A 21,896-nucleotide genomic window follows, 5' to 3' on the forward strand; every position below is an offset into this window, starting at 1 on the left:
TTGTAGCACTGATATTCCCCATTCCCTGTAATTTTTCCCTCATTTAAGCAGAGTTTCTTTGGCACTGTGTAATTGTGTAACTGCTGGATTTGGCCCATCATCTGTACAGGAACTTTCGTACCTGTGACAGTGTTGGAGCTCCTGGAAACTGTTAAAACATTCTGTAGCTTTTTATTAAATATAGACCACCTCATTTTGGGCTTGAAATAACATGTTTCACAGCTTAAAGGAGTGTTTTTATAGGGGAAACAACTCTCTTGCTGCCTTAATATTAAAACAAAAGGGATGAGGAATAAAAGGGGTAAGAAAAAAAAATAGGACAATTAAATCTCCTTAATAATTAAAAAAGGGAAGGTAAAAAAAAGGATAATGCCATTGGTTGGAATGAATATCCCAGGCTGACATAATAATGTCAAATACCAATTTTTTTACCATAATAATTTCAAATACCAAATTTCAAAAAATTCCCCTTCACTACTGAAAAGAAAGTCCAGGCTGCTGTGTTGTGTCTTATCCATCCAAATTAAATCTGTGGGGTGCTGGTTGGATCCAGGCTCAGCACTGGAGCTGCCTCTGTGTGTGCATGGAATCCCTGGGAGTCTGGAGGGTTGGGAAGCTGGGGAGGGGTGGGTTTGGTCTCTGACTTTGCTGTGTCCTGGTTCTGGCTTTAATTAAAACTGGTTTTGCCTGCAGGTCCTGTGTGCTGTGGCAGTAACTGTGCCTGGGATGTGGAATGGCCCCAGTGCAGCGCCCACCCCAGAGAGAGGAGCTCCTGGAGCAGCTGATCCTCGTGGAAGGATCACCCTGATCCCTGTCCCTGCTTCCACCCCTCCCCAGGGCCAGCTGTTTGTGTGAGCAGGATGAGCTGAAATCTCTGCTGTGCTCTGGCACCGGCAGCTCCCTGGCTGCTCATCCCACGAGGTGAGTGAGTCAGCTCTGCTCTGGGAAGGACAGAGCTGAGGATTCAGTCTGAGAGGCACAAAAACCCAGCTCAGGAGCAGAGGCACCGTGGGCTGCATTTCCCCATACACTGCACACTGTGCATTTCTCAGCTGGCTTTAATCAGGACAAATATCCAGGTATCCAAACTGAACCTGACATCCAGCAGCTCCAGTTTTCAGTGTTGCTGCTGTGGATCCTTCCCAGTACAGGCAATGGCTTTCCCACATAGATGTGATCAAATCCCAGTCTTTGAAACTTCAGCTCTTGTTCAAATTGGCTTTTTTTAGCTTCCATTTTTGGGCTGCAGGCTCGAAGAAGAAGGAGATGGGTGAGATGAGAGCACAGGCTCCAGCAAAGAGGAAGGAGCAGGCGTAGGTCTGGGTGTAGTCATAGAGCCACCCTGCAGGAGAGAAGGTTGTTATTAAAGCTGGGGGATTTTTCTCAGTGAAAAAAATAATTCAGGGAGGTGGGTGGGAGGCAAAGGATGTGTGTTCTCATCTAAGAATTGCTCAGATATTTCCCTTAAATTATTTTAACTCTTCCTGGGCAGCATTTCCTGTAAGGAAATGACATGCAGGTCATTTTTCCCAGAGCCAGCTTTGATCCTTGTAGTGGACATGGTGTTTCATTTGATTGAATTTAATCCCTGAATTCTGTTTTTTTCCTGTTTAAGTAAGTGGGCCAAAAGTGGCTGACAGAAGATCCCGTTGGATTGAAGGGATGACTTGCACGTGTTGGTATTCGCAACATCTGGGCTGCAAACCCCCTGTTCTCCAGCCTTGTCTTGTGAGCAGACCCAGTTTCATGTCCTTTGTCTGACAGGAGAGACCCCAGGCCAGGAGCTGGAAGTGAACTTGATAAAAGTAGCTCTGGGAGGACTTGAAAGGAAAAGCTGAATTCCACTGAGCCTCAGGAATGTCTGGAGGATTCAGGTCGCCTTTTAAAGTGACCTCCAAGTGTTGGCTTTGGTCCTGGCAAATCATCTGGGGTCTGGGCAGTCCTTTGAAAGGTGGAGAGTTCCCCTCTTTGAATCTGAAATCTGCAAAGTGGTGGGAGATGCTGCTGCTCATAAAAACCCTAATGCAGTCCCAAATGTGGGGTGGGGTGGGTGTGGGGCAGCAGCTGGGCCAGATCTGCTGCTGGTGTGAAATGCAATTCCTTGGAGACATCCATGGAATCCAGACATCCAGGGGCTTCCATGAGTTACACAAACAGCAGATCTGGCCCAAACCTGGGTTTCTTAAAGCCAGGAAGGGACAGGACACAGTCCCTGAGGTTTGGACACGTGGAAAGGGAGGGTGCCAGTGAAGTTTGGGATCTGCCTGGAGCAGAGGCACTGACATTTCCCCTCTGTGGATTTCCACAGGAGGGTTTATAAGGCACAGGAACAGCTGCTTTTGCTTTTTGAGTTTCAGTTTCTGTCGGCTCACTGCTGTCTCGGGGGGAGTCCCTGTGTTTGCTCCTCAGGGATGTCCTGTGAGCCACGTGCTGGGGAGCTGCAGCTGGAGAGGAGGATCCATCTCCTGAGGGATCCATCCCCTGGTGAGATCCATCCCCTGCTGGGGTCCATCCCCTGCTGGGCACCATCCCCTGCTGGGATCCAAACCCTGGTAGGATCCATCCCATGGTAGGATCCATCCCCTGCTGGGATCCATCCCATGGTAGGATCCATCCCCTGCTGGGCACCATCCCCTGGTGAGATCCATCCCCTGCTGGGATCCATCCCCTGGTAGGATCCATCCCCTGGTGAGATCCATCCCCTGCTGGGATCCATCCCCTGCTGGGATCCATCCCATGGTAGGATCCATCCCCTGCTGGGATCCATCCCATGGTAGGATCCATCCCCTGCTGGGATCTATCCCCTGGTAGGATCCATCCCCTGCTGGGATCCATCCCCTGCTGGGATCCATCCCCTGGTAGGATCCATCCCATGGTAGGATCCATCCCCTGCTGGGATCTATCCCCTGGTAGGATCCATCCCCTGCTGGGGTCCATCCCCTGGTGCTGCACCTGGGGTCTCTCCCATGACCCTGAGGTTCATTCCCAGGGCTGGGATCTCTTTCTGCTGCCTGGAAGTCTCTGGGATTTGGAGAGGGGATGCTGTCGTAGTTATTTGTGAGAGGAACAGGACAGAGTGCCCCAGTAGAGCTCTGATTTATTGCAATTCTTAAAATATCCTTCAGGATATTGCTTAATTCTTTTTTTTTTTAATTGTCCTGGGTTTTTTTGGTGCTGAATGGGATTTAGGGGAAGTGGGATTTACCAGCATTGCCTCACTGGCAGCACAGCCACCAACTTCCAACCTTTTGAAGCAGCTCCAGTGTCTGCCCCACATTCATTTCCAAAACAAAACAATAATCATCCTGCTGCACAAAGCTGAACTAGGAGCTTGTGGTGTTCAAACCCCAGCAAAGCAGCAGTTTTGGGAGGAATGCTGGTAAATCCCAGCAATGTAATCCAAACTAGACATTCCCAGCACTGCTGGTGCTACCAGCTGGGTCAGGTTGTTTAAATGGTACTGCTAATCTTTAATCAGAAGTTTTATTTATTCCTGATGCCCTGAGGAGCAAAAATTCAGTGGGAAGGTGAAGGTAAAATTTAGGAAACATCTAAATACGTGTGCCAGCAGAGCTTTTGGGTAACTCCATCCTCTCCCTTTTGACCACCCAAATTTCTTGGGACTGGAGTTTGTGCTCTGGGGGCTGGAATCTCTTCTGGAATTTGCTTTACACGCTTTGGTTCAGCTCTGTTGCATTTTGAGTCAGTGATTTGTACTGCTTGTGGAAATTAACCGTGCCCTTCTCTCCTCAGCTTGCTCCTGGCTGCCAAAATAATGTTTATTTTGCTGTGGGCTGGGTTTTTTCAGCGTGGCAGCATCCAGAGGTGCCAGTGGATGGGGAGCTCTGAAGGAGACTCCAAACTTTCCTTTGGGTGCTGCCAGCTGCCCCTGGATTTTCAGGGCTTTCAGCTGAACAGATCTGCAGGTAGGTCACCTTTTCCTTGCATTAGGCTTTGGTCTAATATGCAAATTAGGCAGTTTTAAGCTTTGCAGTTGTCATTATCCATCATCATTATTTCCACTGCATAAAAGCACTTGAGTTTGATGAAATTGTAATTCTTAACTTAAGGTTTTTGGGAGGTGAAAGCACCAAATCCCAGGGTCTCACAGAGTATTTAAATCCTGCATTCTGCAAGGAGCAGATGGTTTTGGACACTTCATCAGGAGTTTCTGGTCTCCCTCAGTTTTCACACTTAAAACTGCATTGCAAGAGAAAATTGCAGAATTTATCTTGGATCCCAGGGCTGGATCCTGAGCTCTGGATTGTTTCCATCTTGCTCTGCCTGTAACGAGATGGATCAGGAAGTGTTTTGCTTCTTGGCTCTATTTGGCCTTTATTTATCCCACCTGATTTCTGTGGAAAGCTTTTTGCAGGAAACCTGCTTGCTTTACAAACCCACTGCAGAAAGCAAAAAGCTTCCCATTAGTGCAAATATATTGCAGGTGGATGGAAATTTAACTGCAGTGTGAGTGTGGATAAGAGACTGCTGCTGCACGTTCCTGTGCCAGGGGATGCAGGGGGACTGAGGCATTGCCCTGTGCTCAGTGTACACCTTGTGCCAGCAGCAGGGAGCTGCAGTCCAGGCTGTGCATCACCCTGACCCTGGGAAGCTCCTTCTCAATGAAATGTTTTGGCTCCTTGAAATTGCATCCACAGACAGAGCAGAACCAGCCCAGGGATATTGATTGGGAATATAAATTTTTTTCCGGTGCTGGAGGAACAGCAGCGTTGCTGAATCTTTGCATGGAGCTGGAATTTACAGAGCCCTTGGCAGCTTCCAGCCAGGTGCCTCTGCAGGCTGGGGGCAGCTGATTTGGAGGGCAGGGAACAAAAAAAATGATGGTTTGGGTTTGAAAAGACCCTAAAGCTGCTCGCATTCCACCCCCTGCCATGGGCAGGGACACCTTCACTGTCCCAGGCTGCTCCAAGCCCTGTCCAGCCTGGCCTTGGGCACTGCCAGGGATCCAGGGGCAGCCACAGCTGCTCTGGGCACCCTGTGCCAGGGCCTGCCCACCCTCACAGGGAACAATTCCTTTCCAATATCCCATATCCCTGTGGCAGTGGGAAGCCCTTCCCTCCTGGTCCCGTTCCTCTTCCCCTTTCCCAAGTCCCTGTTGTTCTCTCCTGGATCCCCTTCAGGCTCTGAGCTCTCCCTGGAGCTTCTCCTCTCCAGGTGAGCCCCCCCAGCTCTCCCAGCCTGTCCCCACAGCAGAGGGGCTCCACCCCTGGAGCATCTCCATGGCCTCCTTGGACTCTCTGCAGCAGCTCCAAATCCTCCTGCTGCTGTTCCCCAGGGCTGGGGCAGCTCTGCAGGTGGGGTCTCACCTGAGTGGGGCAGAATCCCCCCTCCCCTGCCCAGGCTGGGGGCTCAGCCGAGGAGCACTTGGCTTGTTGGGCTGCAGGGAAGGAAGAGCTCTGTCCTGGCCAAGAACAAGTCCCCTGCTCCTTGGCAGAGGCTGGACACTCATTTCTAAGCACTTGAAATCTCCCAAATCCTCACAGCTGCCTTGGTTTCCTGGCAGAGGGAGAAGAGCAAATGCTTTTCATGCTCCTTATCTCTGGGCCCAGAGCTCTGGTGGCTGGGCTGTGTAATCTCTGTCAAAACAAGAGATTACTGAGGCTTCTCCTGATGTTTCAGTGCCTCTGCCTGGTGGGAATCTTGCTGAGTCTGTCCTTGCTTTCCCTTCCTCTCCAGTCCAAGTTCAGTGTTATTTTAACACCACTGGGAGTAAAATCCATGGAAATGTGCCTGTTACCCTGCTTTGGTCAGGGCTGGACTCTGCACCTGGGGCTTCACTGCATTTTCCAGATATTCCAGGCAGCATTTTCCAAGCTGCTGGTTGGATTTTGCAAATTCCCAAGCAAAATGTTGCCTGTCTATAAAAATACATTTCTGAAATAGGTTTGGGTTTTTTTTCCCTCTCTGTTTGAACAGAAAACCCATCCTGGGATGGATCCCTGTAGGAGAGTGAACCAGCAGCATGGTTTGTCTCTGGATTTCTGGGGTGGCTGTGGGTTTTATATAACATCACTCACCTGCTAAAGGGGGTCCTCCCATGGCTGCTATCCCTGCAAAGAATGCAGCAAAGCCCAGGTAGCTGTGGAGCTTCTGCACACCCACCAGATCCACCTGTTTGGAAACCAAAATGGGTAATTAGTGATTGGGTTCATAGGAATGCATATGCACAACAGATTAATATATTTATTTTTTTTAAAGCACAGGAGATGATTTGATTCTTTTTTTTTTCTGGGGAATTTCCTCTCCAGCTGCAGCTTTGGAAGGACTTTGCCCCTGGAGGTCTGACCCAGCCTGGAACCCGTTTGCCTCCCTGAGGCAGGAGTGGGAATGGCTGCGATGGGAGATGCTTCTCTGCCTTGCAGCTGCCCAGACTGGAGGAGGGAGTTTGGAACTCTGAATGCCTTCCAGAGAGAAATGCCCAATTATAATGGTGCCTCCCTCCCTGGATCAGAGAGTCCTGGGTATTCAGAGATATCCTGGGAGAAGGGTTTGGGTTGGAAGGGACCTCACAGCCCATCCATCCCACCCCTGCCATGGCAGGGACACCTTCACTGTCCCAGGCTGCTCCCAGCCCTGTCCAGCCTGGCCTTGGGCACTGCCAGGGATCCAGGGGCAGCCCCAGCTGCTCTGGGCACCCTGTGCCAGGGCCTGCCCACCCTCACAGGGAACAATTCCTTGCCAACGTCCCATCTATCCCTGCCCTCTGGCAGTGGGAGCCATTCCCTGTGTCCTGTCCCTCCACCCCTTGTCCCCAGTCCCTCTCCAGCTCTCCTGGATCCCTTTAGGCTCTGGAAGGGGCTCCTAGGGAATCTCCTGGATCCACTTTAGGCTCTGAGCTCTCCCTGGAGCCTTCTCCTCTCCAAGCTGAGCACCCCCAGCTCTCCAAGCTGGCTGCAGCCCTGGGAGCATCCCCATGGAGCATCCAGCAGGATCCTGCTGCAGTTCTGGCTGTTCCAGAACATTCTGGAATGGTTCTGGTTCAAGTATTCCAGGTGATTCTGGAATGGTTCTGGTTCAAGTATTCCAGAAGATTCTGGAATGGTTCTGATTCAAGTATTCCAGAAGATTCTGGAATGGTTCTGGCTGTTCCAGGTGATTCTGGAATGGTTCTGTTCTGGCTGTTCCAGAAGATTCTGGAATGGTTCTGTTCTGGCTGTTCCAGAAGATTCTGGAATGGTTCTGGCTGTTCCAGAAGATTTCTGGAATGGTTCTGGTTCTGGCTGTCCCAGAAGATTCTGGAATGGCTCTGGCTGCTCCAGAAGATTCTGGGATGTTCTGGCTGTTCCAGAAGCCTGTGGGTGCAGCAGCAGGCAGAGCGTGGCTGGGCACGGCGGCACTCACCAGCACGGGCAGCACCAGGGCCATGAAGCCCCCACAGAAGATGGCAGAGGCCACGGTGTAGGCCAGCAGCAGCGGGAAGGAGGTGGCCAGCGGCCCCAGCAGGTTGGTGGCCCCGCTGAGGAGCAGGTAGGTGACATGGAAATGGTACTTCTTGGTCCAGTTGTGGTCGGCCAGCCAGCCCGAGAGCAGCTGGCTCAGCATCTCCGTGATGCCTGGGGGAACAGGAGCTCTCAGGGACTCTGCCCTGGTGGAATTGCTGAAATTCTGCTCTTTCTAGGTGGTTTTATTTATTATTGCTTCCTGTAAATCTATTAGCTATCATAAATTGAACTATATTTATATTATTGTTTTATTATAAATTGAACTATAGTTTATTATTAATTGAACTATATTTATTATTATTTTGTTATAAGTTTAACTATATTTTATTATAAATTTAACTGTATTTATATAATTGTTTTATTATAATTTAACTATATTTTATTATAAATTCAACTATATATATTATTGTTTTATTACAAATTGAGCTATATTTTGTTATAAATTTAACTATATTTTTATAATATTATTTTTATAAATGTAACTGTATTTTATATTATTTTTATTTAATATATGTATAAGATCGATACTTTGTTTAATGTTGAAATTCTATTATTTCTAGGTATTTTTATTTATTATTGCTTCATATAAGTTTATTAGATATCATAAATTGAACTATATTTACATTATTATTTTATTATAAATTTAACTATACTTTATTATAAATTTAACTACATTTATATTATTGTTTTATTACAAATTTAGCTACATTTTATTATAAATTTAACTATATTTTTATATTATTATTTTTATAAATGTAACTGTATTTTGTATTATTTTTATTTAATATATGTATAAGATTGATACTTTGTGTAATGTTGAAATTCTGTTATTTCTAGATATTTTTATATATTATTGATTAATATAAACTTATTAGATATTATAAATTTAGCTATATTTTATAGTATTTTATAGAAATTAATTTATTTTTAATAGTATATGTAATATATTGATACTTGACTATAATGTTTAAATTCTATTATTTCTAGATATTTTTATATGTTATTACACCATCTAAATTTATAATATATAAATTCAGCTATATTTTATGGTATTTTATATTATTGTTTTTATTATTTGTAATCTCTTATATTGATACTTACCGTATTTTTATTATTAATATTTTATATTATTCCTATTATAGTTTATTATGCATCATAAGATATAATTAATATAATACAATATGATTTTTATTTTATTATAGTATATTTTTATATTATATTATCTATGTTATATAATTAACTGTATTTCATATAGTTAAATTATACTTCTCTTCACATTACTAAATTTATTATTTAGTATTTGCATATTTTAAATTTTTTACTATACATTATAATATTACATATCATATTTTCTAATAGTTATATTTTACAGTATTTTATAATATATTATTTACATTATTTTTGTACATTATTTGTGTTGATTATTTATATTAACCCTAATATAATTTATTCTTCTATTTATTTATAATGTTAATTATTTGTATTATTTTATATTGTTATATATGTTATTTTTAGATATGTTTATTTATATAGTTTTAAATTATTGTATTTATTATTTATTACTGATTTTTTTAATATCCCTTATATCTATTATTCAGTGCTATTTCTGTTGTTGGCTGTGTCACATCCCAATTTCCCTGTTCATTGTGAGGACCACAAAGGGCTAAAATGCCAAAACCTCCAGGTGGTTTTAGGCTGTTACAAAATCCAGGGATTGGATTTTTCCCTTTCCCTTGTGCTGCTCTTCCCAAGGGCACCAAAGGGCTCTGGGAAAATTCCCTTCAGGGGGGAATTTCACCCTTCAGGGTGTCTGCAGCCTGAAATGCCCCAAATCAGGACACAGGAGCTTGCTGAAGAGAAAAATCTGAATATTAAGAAGAAAAATGTGGCTGAGATTTTAATTTTTCTAGAATTATTTCTATTTAAATTCTAAAATTTAATTTTTCCAAAAACCCAGGCATTTTTCTAGAAACCCAGACATTTTAGAGGCTCAGCAGCCTTTAGTTGTTGGGGTTTTGAGAGTTTGGGTTTTGAGAGTTGTTTTTTTTACATTTCTTGGTACATTTTTATGAAGCAAAGATCCAGGAGCTCTCGAGTGAGCTCGTGCCCCACTGACCCCTGTCCCTCCCCCTCCTAATCCCAAATATCCCATTGATTCCTGGGGATTCTAACACCTCAACAGCCCCTCACTGCTGAATATTCCCCAGCACTGCAGAAATAAAATGTATTTTTATACAATAAAATATTTGCTGCTGACTGAGGCTGGAGCCACTTTCTTACCCCAGCATGGCTTTAGTGTTAATCCTGGCTTAAAACCAGGCCTGGGTTTGGGTTTTGGGGAGTGTGCCTTAAAGCCAGGTGTGGGTTTGGATTTTGGGGAGTGTGCCTTAAAACCAGACATGGGTTTGGGTTTTGGGGAGTGTGCCTTATGACCAGGCATGGATTTGGTTTTTGGGGAGTGTGCCTTAAAACCAGGCATAGGTTTGAGTTTTGGAGAGTGTACTTTTTATTCCTCACTTGGAGGTAGATACACCAAATCCAGATGCCTGAATCTGGGCATGGGTTTGGGTTTTGGGGAGTGTGCCTTATGACCAGGCATGGGTTTGATTTTTGGGGAGTGTTCTTTATAACCAGGGATGGGTTTGGATTTTGGGGAGTGTGCCTTAAAGCCAGGCATGGGTTTGGTTTTTGGGGAGCGTGCTTTGTTTATTCCTCATTGGAGGTAGTTATGCCAAATCCACATGCCTGGATCTGGGCATGGGTTTGGGTTTTGGGGAGTGTGCCTTGTTTTTCCCCACTTGGAGGTGAATGTGCCAATCCCAACACCTGGATCCACATTAATGTGGGGGGCTTTCCCCCAGTATTGAATTTCTCCCTTTTGGATCAAACTGGAGGGCTTTGGATGCACCTCTGGATTCTGGTGGCTTGTGGGTTTAAGCCCAGCAGGGATTGTGGTGGGCAGAGAGCACCTTTTAAGTGGAGATTTGGGGTTTTTGGGAGCAGGGTGGGTGTGGGATCACCCAGCTGGCACTGGGAGAAGCACCCAGCACCCGGTGGGGTCAGGGCTGAACCTGTGCAGGAGGATCCATGCCAGGACACATCTGGGGGATTTCTTGGCAGAATTGGGGTGTTTTCCTGCGAGCTGGGGGTGTCAAGGACCCCTGTGCCTACCCGCCACGGCGATGAGGTAGGAGCCATCCCTGCTGCTCATGCCCAGCGTCCTGGCTCTCGCCACCAGGTGGAAGAAGGGCACGAAATAGGCCAAGTGGCTGAACAGGAAAGACCAGGTGAAGATGAAGAAAACGGGATCCTTCAGCGGGGAGAAGTCCAGGAGAGGCTGAGAAGGTTCCTGTTTGGTGGCTGCAGGGGGCTGGTGGCTGCTCTGGGCCTCGGGGGGTGATTCTGAGCAGGAGCTCTCCGGGCTGGGTTTCTGCTGCCTCCCCAAGGCAGATGGATTTGCTGGGTCAGAGACATCTCTGCCATGAGACATCACGAGTTTCTCTGTGGTGGGAGCCTCCTGTGCACGGAGAAGCTGTAATTCCCTCTGAGTGCTTCCATCTAAACATCCATCAGGAGTTTCTGGATCCTTCTTTGCCCCTGAAGACCCCCGGTGCTGATTTTTGGCAGATTCCCGAGGCAGCCGGGGGCTGGCAGGCCACAGCAGCATGCTGGAAGGCACCAGGTTCAGCATGATGCCTCCAACAATCAGCAGAGTACCTGAGGGAAGGCAAAAGGTGGTTTGTTCTAGGATTGGGAAGGGGGGAGCAGCAGGAAATGGCCCTTGTAGAACAGGGTGTGGTTTTCACTGACCATGGAGAAAGCTCTGTTTGCCTTCTCCTTCTGGAGGCGTTAACAAAACAGGGATTTTTATTCCTGTTTTTCTAGCTGGAAGTTCATTTTGCTGTGATGCACAGAACAAATTCACAGCTTCCTCTGGGATCTGTTTTGCTTTTCCTCATTTAAAGTCATGATGCACCTTCAAGATGGTCTTGAATCACTACAGTAAAATTAGGGATTTTTGGTTTTGATTTTTGAGATCTGCGCTTTGACTCTTAGTTTAATGAGTGATTAAGTGTTTAATAATTAACAAGGTGTCCCCAAACTATCCTAGAAGTGGCAGAGTTATTCCCTTGGAGTGTTGAATTTTTAAGAGCCTCTTAGAGCCTGCAGATCTCCCCAAATTCCCTCTCAGAGCTGATGAATCGGAAGGAACAGGATTGAGCTGCAGCTTTGGAAGGACTTTGCCCCTGGAGGTCTGACCCAGCCTGGAACCCGTTTGCCTCCCTGAGGCAGGAGTGGGAATGGCTGCGATGGGAGATGCTTCTCTGCCTTGCAGCTGCCCAGACTGGAGGAGGGAGTTTGGAACTCTGAATGCCTTCCAGAGAGAAATGCCAAATTATAATGGTGCCTCCCTCCCTGGATCAGAGAGTCCTGGGTATTCAGAGATATCCTGGGAGAAGGGTTTGGGTTGGAAGGGACCTCAAAGCCCATCCATCCCACCCCTGCCATGGCAGGGACACCTTCACTGTCCCAGGCTGCTCCAAGCCCTGCCCAGCCTGGCCTTGGGCACTGCCAGGGATCCAGGGGCAGCCCCAGCTGCTCTGGGCACCCTGTGCCCCCTCACCTTGCCAGCCGTAGGCCTCGATGAGGAGCTGAGTGAAGGGAGCCATGAGGAAGGTCAGCCCCATGCCCGAGCGGGCCAGGGCGTTGCTGAAGGCCAGGCGAGCCCGGCAGCGCCGGGCCGTCATCACCGCGGCCGCCTGGTACAGGCAGGCAAAGCCCATCCCTGGGGAGAGGGGGAAATGGGAGTGAGGGACTCCAGCAGGCAAAGCCCATCCCTGGGGAAAGGGAAATGACAGTGAGGGGCTCCAGCAGGCAAAGCCCATCGCTGGGGAAAGGGAAATGGGAGTGAGGGGCTCCAGCAGGCAAAGCCCATCCCTGGGGAAAGGGGGAAATGACAGTGAGGGACTCCAGGGAAAGGAAATGGGAGTGAGGGACTCCAGCAGGCAAAGCCCATCCCTGGGAGAGGGAAATCACAGTGAGGGACTCCAGGGAAAGGAAATGGGAGTGAGGGACTCCAGCAGGCAAAGCCCATCCCTGGGAAAGGGAAAATGGGAGTGAGGGACTCCAGCAGGCAAAGACCATCCCTGGGGAAAGGGGGAAATGGGAGTGAGGGGCTCCAGCAGGCAAAGCCCATCCCTGGGGAAAGGGAAATGGGAGTGAGGGACTCCCACCACAGAGAGACACCATCCCTGAGAGAAGGGGGAAATTGAGAATAAGAGGCTCCCACCACAGAGAAACTCCCATCAGGCAAAGCCCATCCCTGAGGGAGGGGGAAAAATGAGAATAAGAGACTCCCACCATAGAGAGACTCGTGGTGCCCCATGGCAGAGGTGTCTGATCCATGTAGGTCCAGGAATGAAATGGAAATTAGTTGGGACTGGGATGTTGAAACTGGTGTTTTATTCTGAGCATGAAGCTTTGGCAGTTCACACAGTGTCTCACAGAAAGGGGCTGGGGATGCTTTGGCACTGAAGGTTCATGGAATTACAGGATATCCTGAGGTGGAAGGGACCCACCAGGATCACATCCAACCCCTGCCCTGCACAGACACCCCCAAATCCCACCCTGTGCATCCCTGGGAACATTGTCCAAGCTCTCCTGGAGCTCTGGCAGCCTCGGGGCTGTGCCCATTCCCTGGGGAGCCTGAGCAGTGCTCAGGAAGGAGGAACCTTTCCCTGAGATCCATCCCAAGAAGCTGACACACTCCTTCCTTGGATCCTGCCCCCGATCACCTCAGGCTCCCCTTCCCCAGCTGAACAGAACCCCGGCAGAGCCTCCCCCAGGTTCAAGGCTAAAGGAGCTGGTTTCCCCGCAGGCCCATCTCACCCAGCAGGAAGCCCATGGAGAAGCAGAGGAAGGGGACGCTGGTGGCCCGGGTGCTGAGCAGGCAGCCCCCGGCCACCAGCCCGGCCCCCAGCACGGAGGTGGGCCGCTCTCCCAGGCGCCGGCACAGCACGGCCACCGGCGGGGCTGCAAGGCAAACGGGGACACTGCTCAGGCCCAGCGGGGCAAAGCTGCCTTGGCAGGGCTCGGGGACCCCGCTGGGACCACCGGGAAGGTGGCAGGGGGTGCGGAGGGGTTAATGTCCAGCAGAGAGGCTTTGGCTGTACCCTGAGCGCGGGGAGTGGACAGGGAAGGAGGCAAAGCCCAAAGGTTCAGCTCTCCTGAGCCTCCTTCCTCAATCACACCGTGCCCAGCAGCTCCAAGTTATCCCACAGATGGGACAGGTGTTGTTTGCTCTGGAGCTCTACAGTAAACCTACAGTGAAGTTCAGGGGATCCCAGAATGGTTTGGGTTGGAAGGGACCTTAAAGCTCACCCAGTGCCACCCCTGCCATGGCAGGGACACCTTCCACTGTCCCAGGCTGCTCCAATCCCTGTCCAACCTGGCCTTGGACACTTCAGGGATCCAGGGGCAGCCCCAACTGCTCTGGGCACCCTGTGCCAGGGCTTCCCCACTTTCACAGGAAAAGATTTCTTCCCAATTTCCAATTTCCTCCCCCTATCCCATCTGAATGGCCCAATGTTCAGAGCACACTCCTGCTCAGACACGTGTGGGTGCCAGCCACATCCAGTTAGGAGCAGCCTGGGATGGGAACTGGGTGCACAGAGCAGCCCCAGTGGCCTGGGCCAGCCAGGCTGCAGCAGCCCCAGCCCTGGGGACAGCAGCTCACCTCCCAGGAAGCGCAGGGAGGACATGAGGGAGCCGATCCAGCTGAGCTGCTCCGAAGAGCCCCCCATCTCCTCTCGGAAAGCCACAAAGAAAATCCCAAAGGTCTTGAGCATCCCCATCACCAGCACGTTGACCTGAGTTGAGAGGGGGTGGAGGTGAGGTGCCACAGGGCGTCAGGAGGGAGGAAAAGCTTTTCCTTCTGCTTCTTTTGTGGTGATGTGGGAGAAACAAACGGGGACACTTGACCTGGTGCTGGGGAATGCCAGCAGGGTGGGCTGGTCGTGCCTGTGCTGCAGTTTGGTCTCAGCAGACCCTCAGAAAACACTCTGCAAACTGATTTTCCAAGGGAAAGGAAGAAAGTTTCTTTCCCTTTCCCTTTCCCTTTCCCTTTCCCTTTCCCTTTCCCTTTCCCTTTCCCTTTCCCTTTCCCTCCCATCCTAGAGCTCAGCTCTTGTAGGATGCTTTTACCTCTGAAATTACTTTTTAGTTCTGCAGCAATGGTCAAAAAGGATCAGCCTGGAGATCACTGGGAGGTGATGAGGGGATGAGGGCAGCAGGGATGGACGTTAACTGGGGCAGTTTCCCAGGATTTCTCTGCCACAGGGGCAAAGGACAGGCAGTTTGTGTCCTGAATTTTAATTCCTGTTGTCTCCCTGGTGGCAGGTGGTTAATGATTGGCACTGAGTTACCCGGGGTGGATTTGAAGGGAGGAAAGCTTTCCTAGCCTGGGGCACGGTGCCTTCTCTACAGTTGGACTCAGCGACCTTAAAGGTCTTCTCCAAGCTTCACAATTCCTTGATTCATCACTGGTGGGAAGATAAAGCCTGGGGCACAGAGAATTAGTGGCTTTAAGTGGTGTTGAGGTGCCAGGGCCTCCCAGAGAGCACCGGAGAGCGTGTGCTGCTCCCAGGCAGTGCCTGGCTCCCCCCTCACTGCCCGAGGTGGGGTCACGCCCTTGCCAAGGGGACAGGACACCCCTTTGGGGTTTGACACCCCTTTGGGGTTTGACAGCCCCGTGGTGATGTGTTTGAGTAGGGAGAAGTCATCCTGGCAAGGGGACCCTCCTGTCCATCACTGAGGTGTTTGCAGGGGGCATTCCACGGGGAATGGGGTGGCTGGGGAGTGCCCTGGGGTGGCTGGGGTGTGCCCTGGGGAGTGCCCTGGGGTGGCTGGGGTGTGCCCTGGGGTGTGTCCTGGGATGTGCCCTGGGGTGTGCCCTGGGGTCAGCCTGTGCCGTGCTCTGGGCGAGGCTGCAGATCCCCCTGCCCCTGCCCCTGCCCCTGCCCCAGCCCCGGGAGGGTTTGGTTCATTCCCTGCTTACCAGGAAGAAGTGAAACACCACTCCCCACGCCCACCCTCTGCCCGCTGCTCCTGAGCCTCGGCTCTTCCCAGGGGATGGAGCCTCCGGAGCCTCCAGCTCTTCATCCTCCTTCCCTTCTCCTGCTGGTGAGAGCGTCAGGACACATGAACACCTTCCAGTGCTCCTGTTCCCATTCCCAACCATTTCCCAACCATTTCCCAACCATTTCCCAGCCATTCCCAGCAATTCCCAACCATTCCCAGCCATTCCCTGGAGCCCCTGGGGCAGACACCACGCTCTGCACTCATTTGGATGATGCTTCCACCAGACTCTCCGACAATTCCAATCATTCCTGTCTGGAAACAGTTTCATATTCTTTCTCATTCCCACCAGATTACTGTAACCACTTCAGCTTTAAGGGCAGGCGAGTGCCTTGGTGCTGCTTTGGCGGTCTGGCTGTGCCAGGAGCCCGGGGGTCGCTGCCTGCATCCCCCTCGGAGCTCTGTGCCAGCTCTTCCACTGCAGCTTCCTCTGCTTCCATCCTCCCACCCACCCCGTGCCTCTGGCAGAGGCAGCATCCTGCCCGGGGGAGCAGCTGGACCCTACAGCACCTGGGGTGACCATCCTGGGACTCTTCCTTACCGCCCTGCATGCTGGAAAATCCTCCCCGGGACAGCCGACAGCAAGGAGGAATCTCTTCAGAGCCTCTTCAATCTCTTCAGAGCCTCTTCAATCTCTTCAGAGCCTCCTCATCTGCCCCAGAGATTCAATCCCCCGTCCTGGCCTGGCAGCCCAGCGCCTGCTGCTCATTCCCGGGCGGTGAGGATGGTGCTGGGCAGGACACGGAGCCTGGCAAGCGCTGGGGGGACGGACCCATCCTCCTCCTCCTCCTCCTCCTCCTCCTGCGGCCCCAGGGCCGGCAGTCCCTCCCCTTGCCCAGCTGGGAACAGGAAACCCGGGGCGTTCGGAGCAGAAATCCTTTTGGGAAGGAAAAGGGGGGGAGCGAGCAAAGTTCTCATCCCGGGGAGAGCTGCGGGTCCCGCCCCGCAGAGCCGGGCCCGGGCTGCTGCTGCTGTCCCTGCCCTGGCCCTGCCCCGGCCCTCCCAGCGAGGGCATCCCTGCGGGGACAGGCTGCAAACGGGCAGTTCTGCAGCCCTGCCTGCCCTGGAAACCTGCCCCAGCTGCTGGCTGAGCGCAGCCCTGTAGCTATGATATTTTATGAAAAATCCTCTGTTAGGATTTTTCCCGTCTTGAGGAGCTGAGAGCCTCAAGAAAGAAATGTAAACAATAACTGTGTGCTGCTGTGGAATGCAACAAGTGCATCTTCCATTAGTCCATGTGGATTGTTTTTAATTAGTGACTAGTCACAGCCACTTGTGTCAAGGCTGTGAGCAGTCACAAGATTTTGTTATGCATTCTATTCTATTCTATTCTATTCTATTCTATTCTATTCTATTCTATTCTATTCTATTCTATTCTATTCTATTCTATTCTTTTATAACGTTTTGATCATCTTCTCTCTCTGTTCTTTCAGTATAGTTTTAATATAGTATTTTAATATAATATATAACATAATAAATCAGCCTTCTGAGCAAAATGGAGTCAAGCCTCGTGTCCTCACACTTGGGGTGTTTTCCCTGCTGCCTCCTGCTGCCCTGCCAGCCCAGCCCTTCCTGGGGTGACAGAAACCCCACTGGTGGGGACAGTGGTGCTCTCTGCTGTCCCTCGGCACAGAATCCCAAAGCTGTGTCCTCCTGGCAGCCCAGGGCTCTGTGCAGGAGCTGTCCCTGCAGCGGGGGTTTGAAGGTGTCCCCTGAGCTCTATTTCGGCAGGATCAGGTTGGCAGTGTCTGCAGGAGGGCAGAGGGGCAGCAGCCCCTGCCCTCGGAGCTGGTGGATGCCCGGGGGAAGCTCAGAATGCCCAGCTCCAGCTGCTGTGGGATGGAAGGAGAGGGGAGCAGTGCCCAGGGCCAGCACAGAGCTGGGACAAGCCGAGATCAGGGCTCCAGTGCAGGGGAAGGCTGGGCTGGGAGGGACTTGGGGCTGGCAGGGCAGGGGCTGCTCCTGTGAGCTGTGACTGTCACTGCCCAACGAGCTGCTCCGAGTGAAGCCAGAGCAGTGACAGTGTCATTTCACTGACTCTGAATTCCCAGGTGTGGGAACTGGAAAAACTTCCACTGAAAGATTTGATTTGCAGCCTTGGGAGAAGCTTAAATTGATGTAAAAATACAATAAACAGATATTAAGCAGAAAAATAATAAACTTATGTTTCTGTAGTTGTAAGTAAATATGCCTTAAGTGAGAAACTGTATTGATAAGAGGGTGAAAGGTTTATAATGAGGTAATGTAACAGTATAGAGCAGGCTGGGAGTTTAGAAGTTATAATAGAAACATTAAAACTTGTGAGTTAAAAGCCATTGGATAAAAGTATCCACAATGCAGCAGGAGTAAATAAAGGGGATAGGTAGAAAAACCAAATAAATCCTGTGGCCTTTTCTATTGGGTTATAAAGTTCTATATTGCCTTGTAACAATACATCTTGTGCTACTCTTGAGCTATGGCTGAGTGCTTGCTCCTCTGAAACCTCACAGCCTCTGAGACTGATGTTTATCTCAGCAATAAATCATTCTTAGCATGAAAATAGTCCCATCCCTTCATTTCTAGCAGTGACAGTGATACCCAAGTTTTCCCTTGTGCTCTGCTCTGAAACTTCCCTTCCCCTTCCCTTCCTGCAGCTGCAGCCCAGTGCCTTCTCCCTCCCCAGCACACAGGATCCACTGGGGTGCAGCAGCTCCCCCCCTTTCTGCAGGATTGTTTCCCTGGATTCCAAAGCAAGAGGGGCCTGGGTGTGTGGGGACATTGCCAAGATCCCTCACAGCTCCCAGGGCCCTGGCAGGGCCAGCTCTGAACTTCAGCCCAAGGCACAGTGAGCAGGAACTCCCACAGAATGTTTAACTTGAGGAGGCGAAGTGTTTCCTAGGAGAAATTCCTGGGAAAGCTTTTGTGCCTTTCCTACAGAGGAGCCTCCACGAGCTCCAATCCCTCTGCAGAGAAATGCTCATGAAGGCAGTGGGAGCAGCCACCCTGCCAGGCCCAGCTCTCCCAGGCACAGCAAAGAGGAGGCAGGAAGGTTTTTCACAGGTCATTTATTGATTTCTCCAACAAATGAGGCCCCCAAATAGAGCAGGGAGGGTCTGCTTGTTACAGGGCCTGGGGGTGTGCCCACGCTTCACCCTCAGCAGCACAAGGGCTGAAACGTGAGCTGGAGAGCCAGGGAGCTGCCAGGAGCTGGTGAGAGGGAGGGGGAGCCTTCAGCCCAGGTGTGGAGCCCCAGGGGGAGGTGGCAGTGCAGGGAGGAGCCGGGAGCAGAGCTGCTCCCAGGGCTCAGGACAGCAGCTTGTGCACTGCCACGGTGATGCTGTCGTGCTTCTGGATCATGATGTTCCTGCAGCAGGAGAAAGGGCTGAGGGAGGGCAGCAGCAGCTGGGGGTGGGCAGTGGCCAGGGGAATCACTGAGCAGCCCCATCCCCATCCCATCCCATCCCATCCCATCCCATCCCATCCCCATCCCCATCCCATCCCATCCCATCCCATCCCATCCCCATCCCATCCCCATCCCATCCCCATCCCATCCCCATCCCATCCCATCCCCATCCCCATCCCATCCCCATCCCCATCCCATCCCATCCCATCCCATCCCCATCCCCATCCCATCCCATCCCATCCCATCCCATCCCATCCCATCCCATCCCATCCCATCCCATCCCATCCCATCCCATCCCATCCCATCCCCACCCCAGACCTCAGCTGCTCCATCTCCCCACTCTGTGAGCAGTGATGGAGGTGTCCCTGCTGCCCCACTGGCTCTGTCACCCACAGGGACCCCAGGATTTGTCATCCAGAGGGGCCCCAGGATTTGTCATCTACAGGAATCGCAGGATTTGTCACTCACAGGAACCCCAGGCTCTGCCACCCACAGGAATCTCAGTATTTGTCACCCACAGGGACCCAGGCTGTGTCACCCCCAGGGGCCCCACGGGAGGAGGAGCCCCTGAGCTGCAGTACCCCCCAGCCGCTGAAGGCTCCCCCCTGCTTGTCCCTGCCCATCTCCAGTGGCCGTGCCCGTGGCAGTGCCTCCCCCAGGCTGCTCCAGGGGCCCCCCGGGGCAGGGGGGGCAGGGGGGCAGCAGCAGTGGGGCCTCACCCGCTGTCAGACTCCAGGCACACCACGGGCGTGTCCGTGGGGTCCGAGGTCAGCTTGGCCGCCTGCTGGGCCAGCACTGAGATGATGCCAGCGTGCTCATCCGACAGCGTGCCCCTGCCTGCAGGGAGCCAGGACAGCCCCTGTGCCAGGGCAGTGCCCTGGGCAGGCTGGACTGCCCCCGGCCCGGGGGGGCTGCCCTGGCCATCTCCCCCCTGGTTCATTTCCCTTCCTGCCCCTGCTCTGGCCATTTCCTTCCCGGGTCCTGCTCCAGCTCCATTTCCCTCCCTGGTCTTGTCTGGGCCCATTTCCCTCCCTGGTTCATTTCCCTCCCAGCTCCATTTCCTTCTCTGGTTCACTTCCCCCCTGGTCCTGCTCCAGCTCCATTTCCCTCCCTGGTTCTGCCCTGACCCATTTCCCTCCCACCTCCATTTCCCTCCCTGGTTCATTTCCCTCCCAGCTCCATTTCCCTCCCTGGTTCACTTCCCCCCGGGTCCTGCTCCAGCTCCATTTCCCTCCCTGGTCCTGTCTGGGCCCATTTACCTCCCTGGTTCACTTCCCTCCCTGGTTCATTTCCCTCCCAGCTCCATTTCCCCCCCTGGTTCATTTCCCTCCCAGCTCCATCTCCCTCCCTGGGCTGACTCAGTGTCTCCCCAAATGGTTCCCCTCCCTCCACCAAGGATCCCAAATCTGTCAGGAAGAGCTGGCCCCGGCAGGCACAGGCAGCTGGTGGCCCCTGGGGACACCCGAGGGTGGGGACAGGGCAGGGCAGGGCTGGAGCCCCCACCCCCATCCCGGGGAGCCCCTCAGGGGGAATGGGCAGGACTGGGGCACCCCAACCCCCCGTGGGGCAGTGCCAGGAGCCCCCCACCCCTGGGAACCCCTGAAGGGACCGGGCAGTGCCAGGAGCCCCCCCGTGCCCCCCGGTGCCCCCGGGCGGGAGCTGCCTCACTCACAGCCCAGGTTGAGCCCCTGCGAGTCGGTGCACAGCACGCCCACCACGGCCGGGCTCTTCATGCTGGGGGCGACAGCGGCGCTGGGAGCCCGGGACACACCCGGGACACACCCGGGACACACCCGGGACACACCCGGGACACGCCCGGGACACGCCCGGGACACGCCCGGGACACGGCCGGGACACACCCGGGACACACCCGGGACACACCCGGGACACACCCGGGACACACCCGGGACGCACCCGGGACACGGCCGGGACACACCCGGCTCCCCTCAGCCCCCGGCCCGTGTCCCCCCATCTCCCCGTGTGGGGGACACCCCCAGTGAGTCCCGTGTCCCCCCGTGCCCCTCCATGTCCCCCTGTGTCCCCATGTCCCCCCATGTCCCCGTGTCCCCCCATGTTCCCCCAGGTGTCCCCCCATATTCTCCCCTGTCCCCCCCGTGCCCCCCACATCCCTTCATGTCCCCCAAATCCCCCCGTGTCCCCCCACGCCCCTGTACACCCCCTTCCCCTCATGTCCCCTCATCTCCCGTGTCCCTCTGTGTCCCCCCATATCCTCTGTGTCCCCCCGTGTCCCTGTGCCCCCCTTCCCCTCGTGTCCCTCTGTGTCCCCCCACACCCTCCCTGTGTCACCCCGTCCCCCATATCCGCCCCGCCCTGCCATGCTCCCGTGTCCCCCCATACCCCCCGTGTCCCCCACATCCCCCCTGTCCCTCCCTGTCCCCCGTGTCCCCCTGTCCCGCTGTCCCCTCACGTCTCCTCCAGGTGCTGCTCCAGCGTCCCCTCCATCGCCCCTCGCCGCCACTTCCGCAAAGCCGCCCACGTCACCCCCGCGACGGCGGCTCCGCGCGGCCAAAAGCGCTCGGGGCGCGCTCGGCTCGGCGGGCCGCCCCGGTTCGGGGGTCCCGCGCCCCCCGCGCCCCCCGCGCCCAGCCCGGGGCTGGGGGCCCGCAGCGAGCCCGCCCCCCCGTGAAAAATGTGTGTTTTGTGATTGGCTCTCCGCAAGTGTTAAAATGAATAGTGTATGATGCTGGAAAGTCATATTAATTTTCTTAAGCGGTGCATTAAATATAGTTCGGGTTATAACACAATGTTAAAATAGAAACGATGCTATGCAAGGTGTTTGTTTAAGAAAGGACTCGCACCAGGTAGGAGCCACAGGACACCTGAATCTTTCCGAGAAAGGGAATTTATTGCTCCCTTATCAGCAGAAAACTAACTTCTTCCCACCTCGCTCAGAC

General features: G+C 52.3%; 3 protein-coding genes across 6 annotated transcripts in view; 1 reads left to right on the forward strand and 2 right to left on the reverse strand.

Annotated features, from left to right (window-relative positions):
• Positions 1–7,991, forward strand: part of RBM15 (RNA binding motif protein 15) — a 25,031-nt gene extending 17,040 nt beyond the window's left edge. For 2 of the 3 annotated variants that reach the window (XR_010350688.1, XR_010350689.1), the window contains exon 4: positions 694–7,278. The gene's annotated coding sequence lies outside the window, so the exon portion shown is untranslated. Of the gene's footprint in view, positions 1–693 lie in introns of all 3 variants that reach the window. The other variant, XR_010350690.1, reaches the window with a different exon arrangement.
• Positions 1,044–16,370, reverse strand: SLC16A4 (solute carrier family 16 member 4). Of its 2 annotated transcripts, none has more exons than XM_064399344.1 (9): positions 16,141–16,370; positions 15,520–15,638; positions 14,200–14,332; positions 13,353–13,496; positions 12,088–12,249; positions 10,635–11,180; positions 7,363–7,574; positions 6,039–6,132; positions 1,044–1,342 (listed from the first exon to the last, which is right to left on the reverse strand). In XM_064399344.1, the coding sequence occupies exons 1-9, from the start codon at positions 16,148–16,150 to the stop codon at positions 1,200–1,202; spliced, it is 1,563 nt and encodes a 520-aa protein (XP_064255414.1). In that variant the 5' UTR covers positions 16,151–16,370; the 3' UTR covers positions 1,044–1,199. The 2 variants fall into 2 exon arrangements, with proteins under 2 accessions (XP_064255414.1, XP_064255413.1); XM_064399343.1 differs by having other exon boundaries at positions 15,520–15,641.
• A 2,256-nt stretch (positions 16,371–18,626) lies between these two features.
• On the reverse strand, positions 18,627–21,505 carry LAMTOR5 (late endosomal/lysosomal adaptor, MAPK and MTOR activator 5). Its single transcript, XM_064399182.1, has 4 exons — positions 21,410–21,505; positions 20,654–20,715; positions 19,701–19,818; positions 18,627–18,942 (listed from the first exon to the last, which is right to left on the reverse strand). The coding sequence occupies exons 1-4, from the start codon at positions 21,442–21,444 to the stop codon at positions 18,882–18,884; spliced, it is 276 nt and encodes a 91-aa protein (XP_064255252.1). The 5' UTR covers positions 21,445–21,505; the 3' UTR covers positions 18,627–18,881.
• Positions 21,506–21,896: the final 391 nt, after the last annotated feature.

The sequence above is a fragment of the Passer domesticus genome, chromosome 25 (assembly GCF_036417665.1).
Source record: "Passer domesticus isolate bPasDom1 chromosome 25, bPasDom1.hap1, whole genome shotgun sequence".
Classification (NCBI taxonomy): Eukaryota; Metazoa; Chordata; class Aves; order Passeriformes; family Passeridae; genus Passer; species Passer domesticus.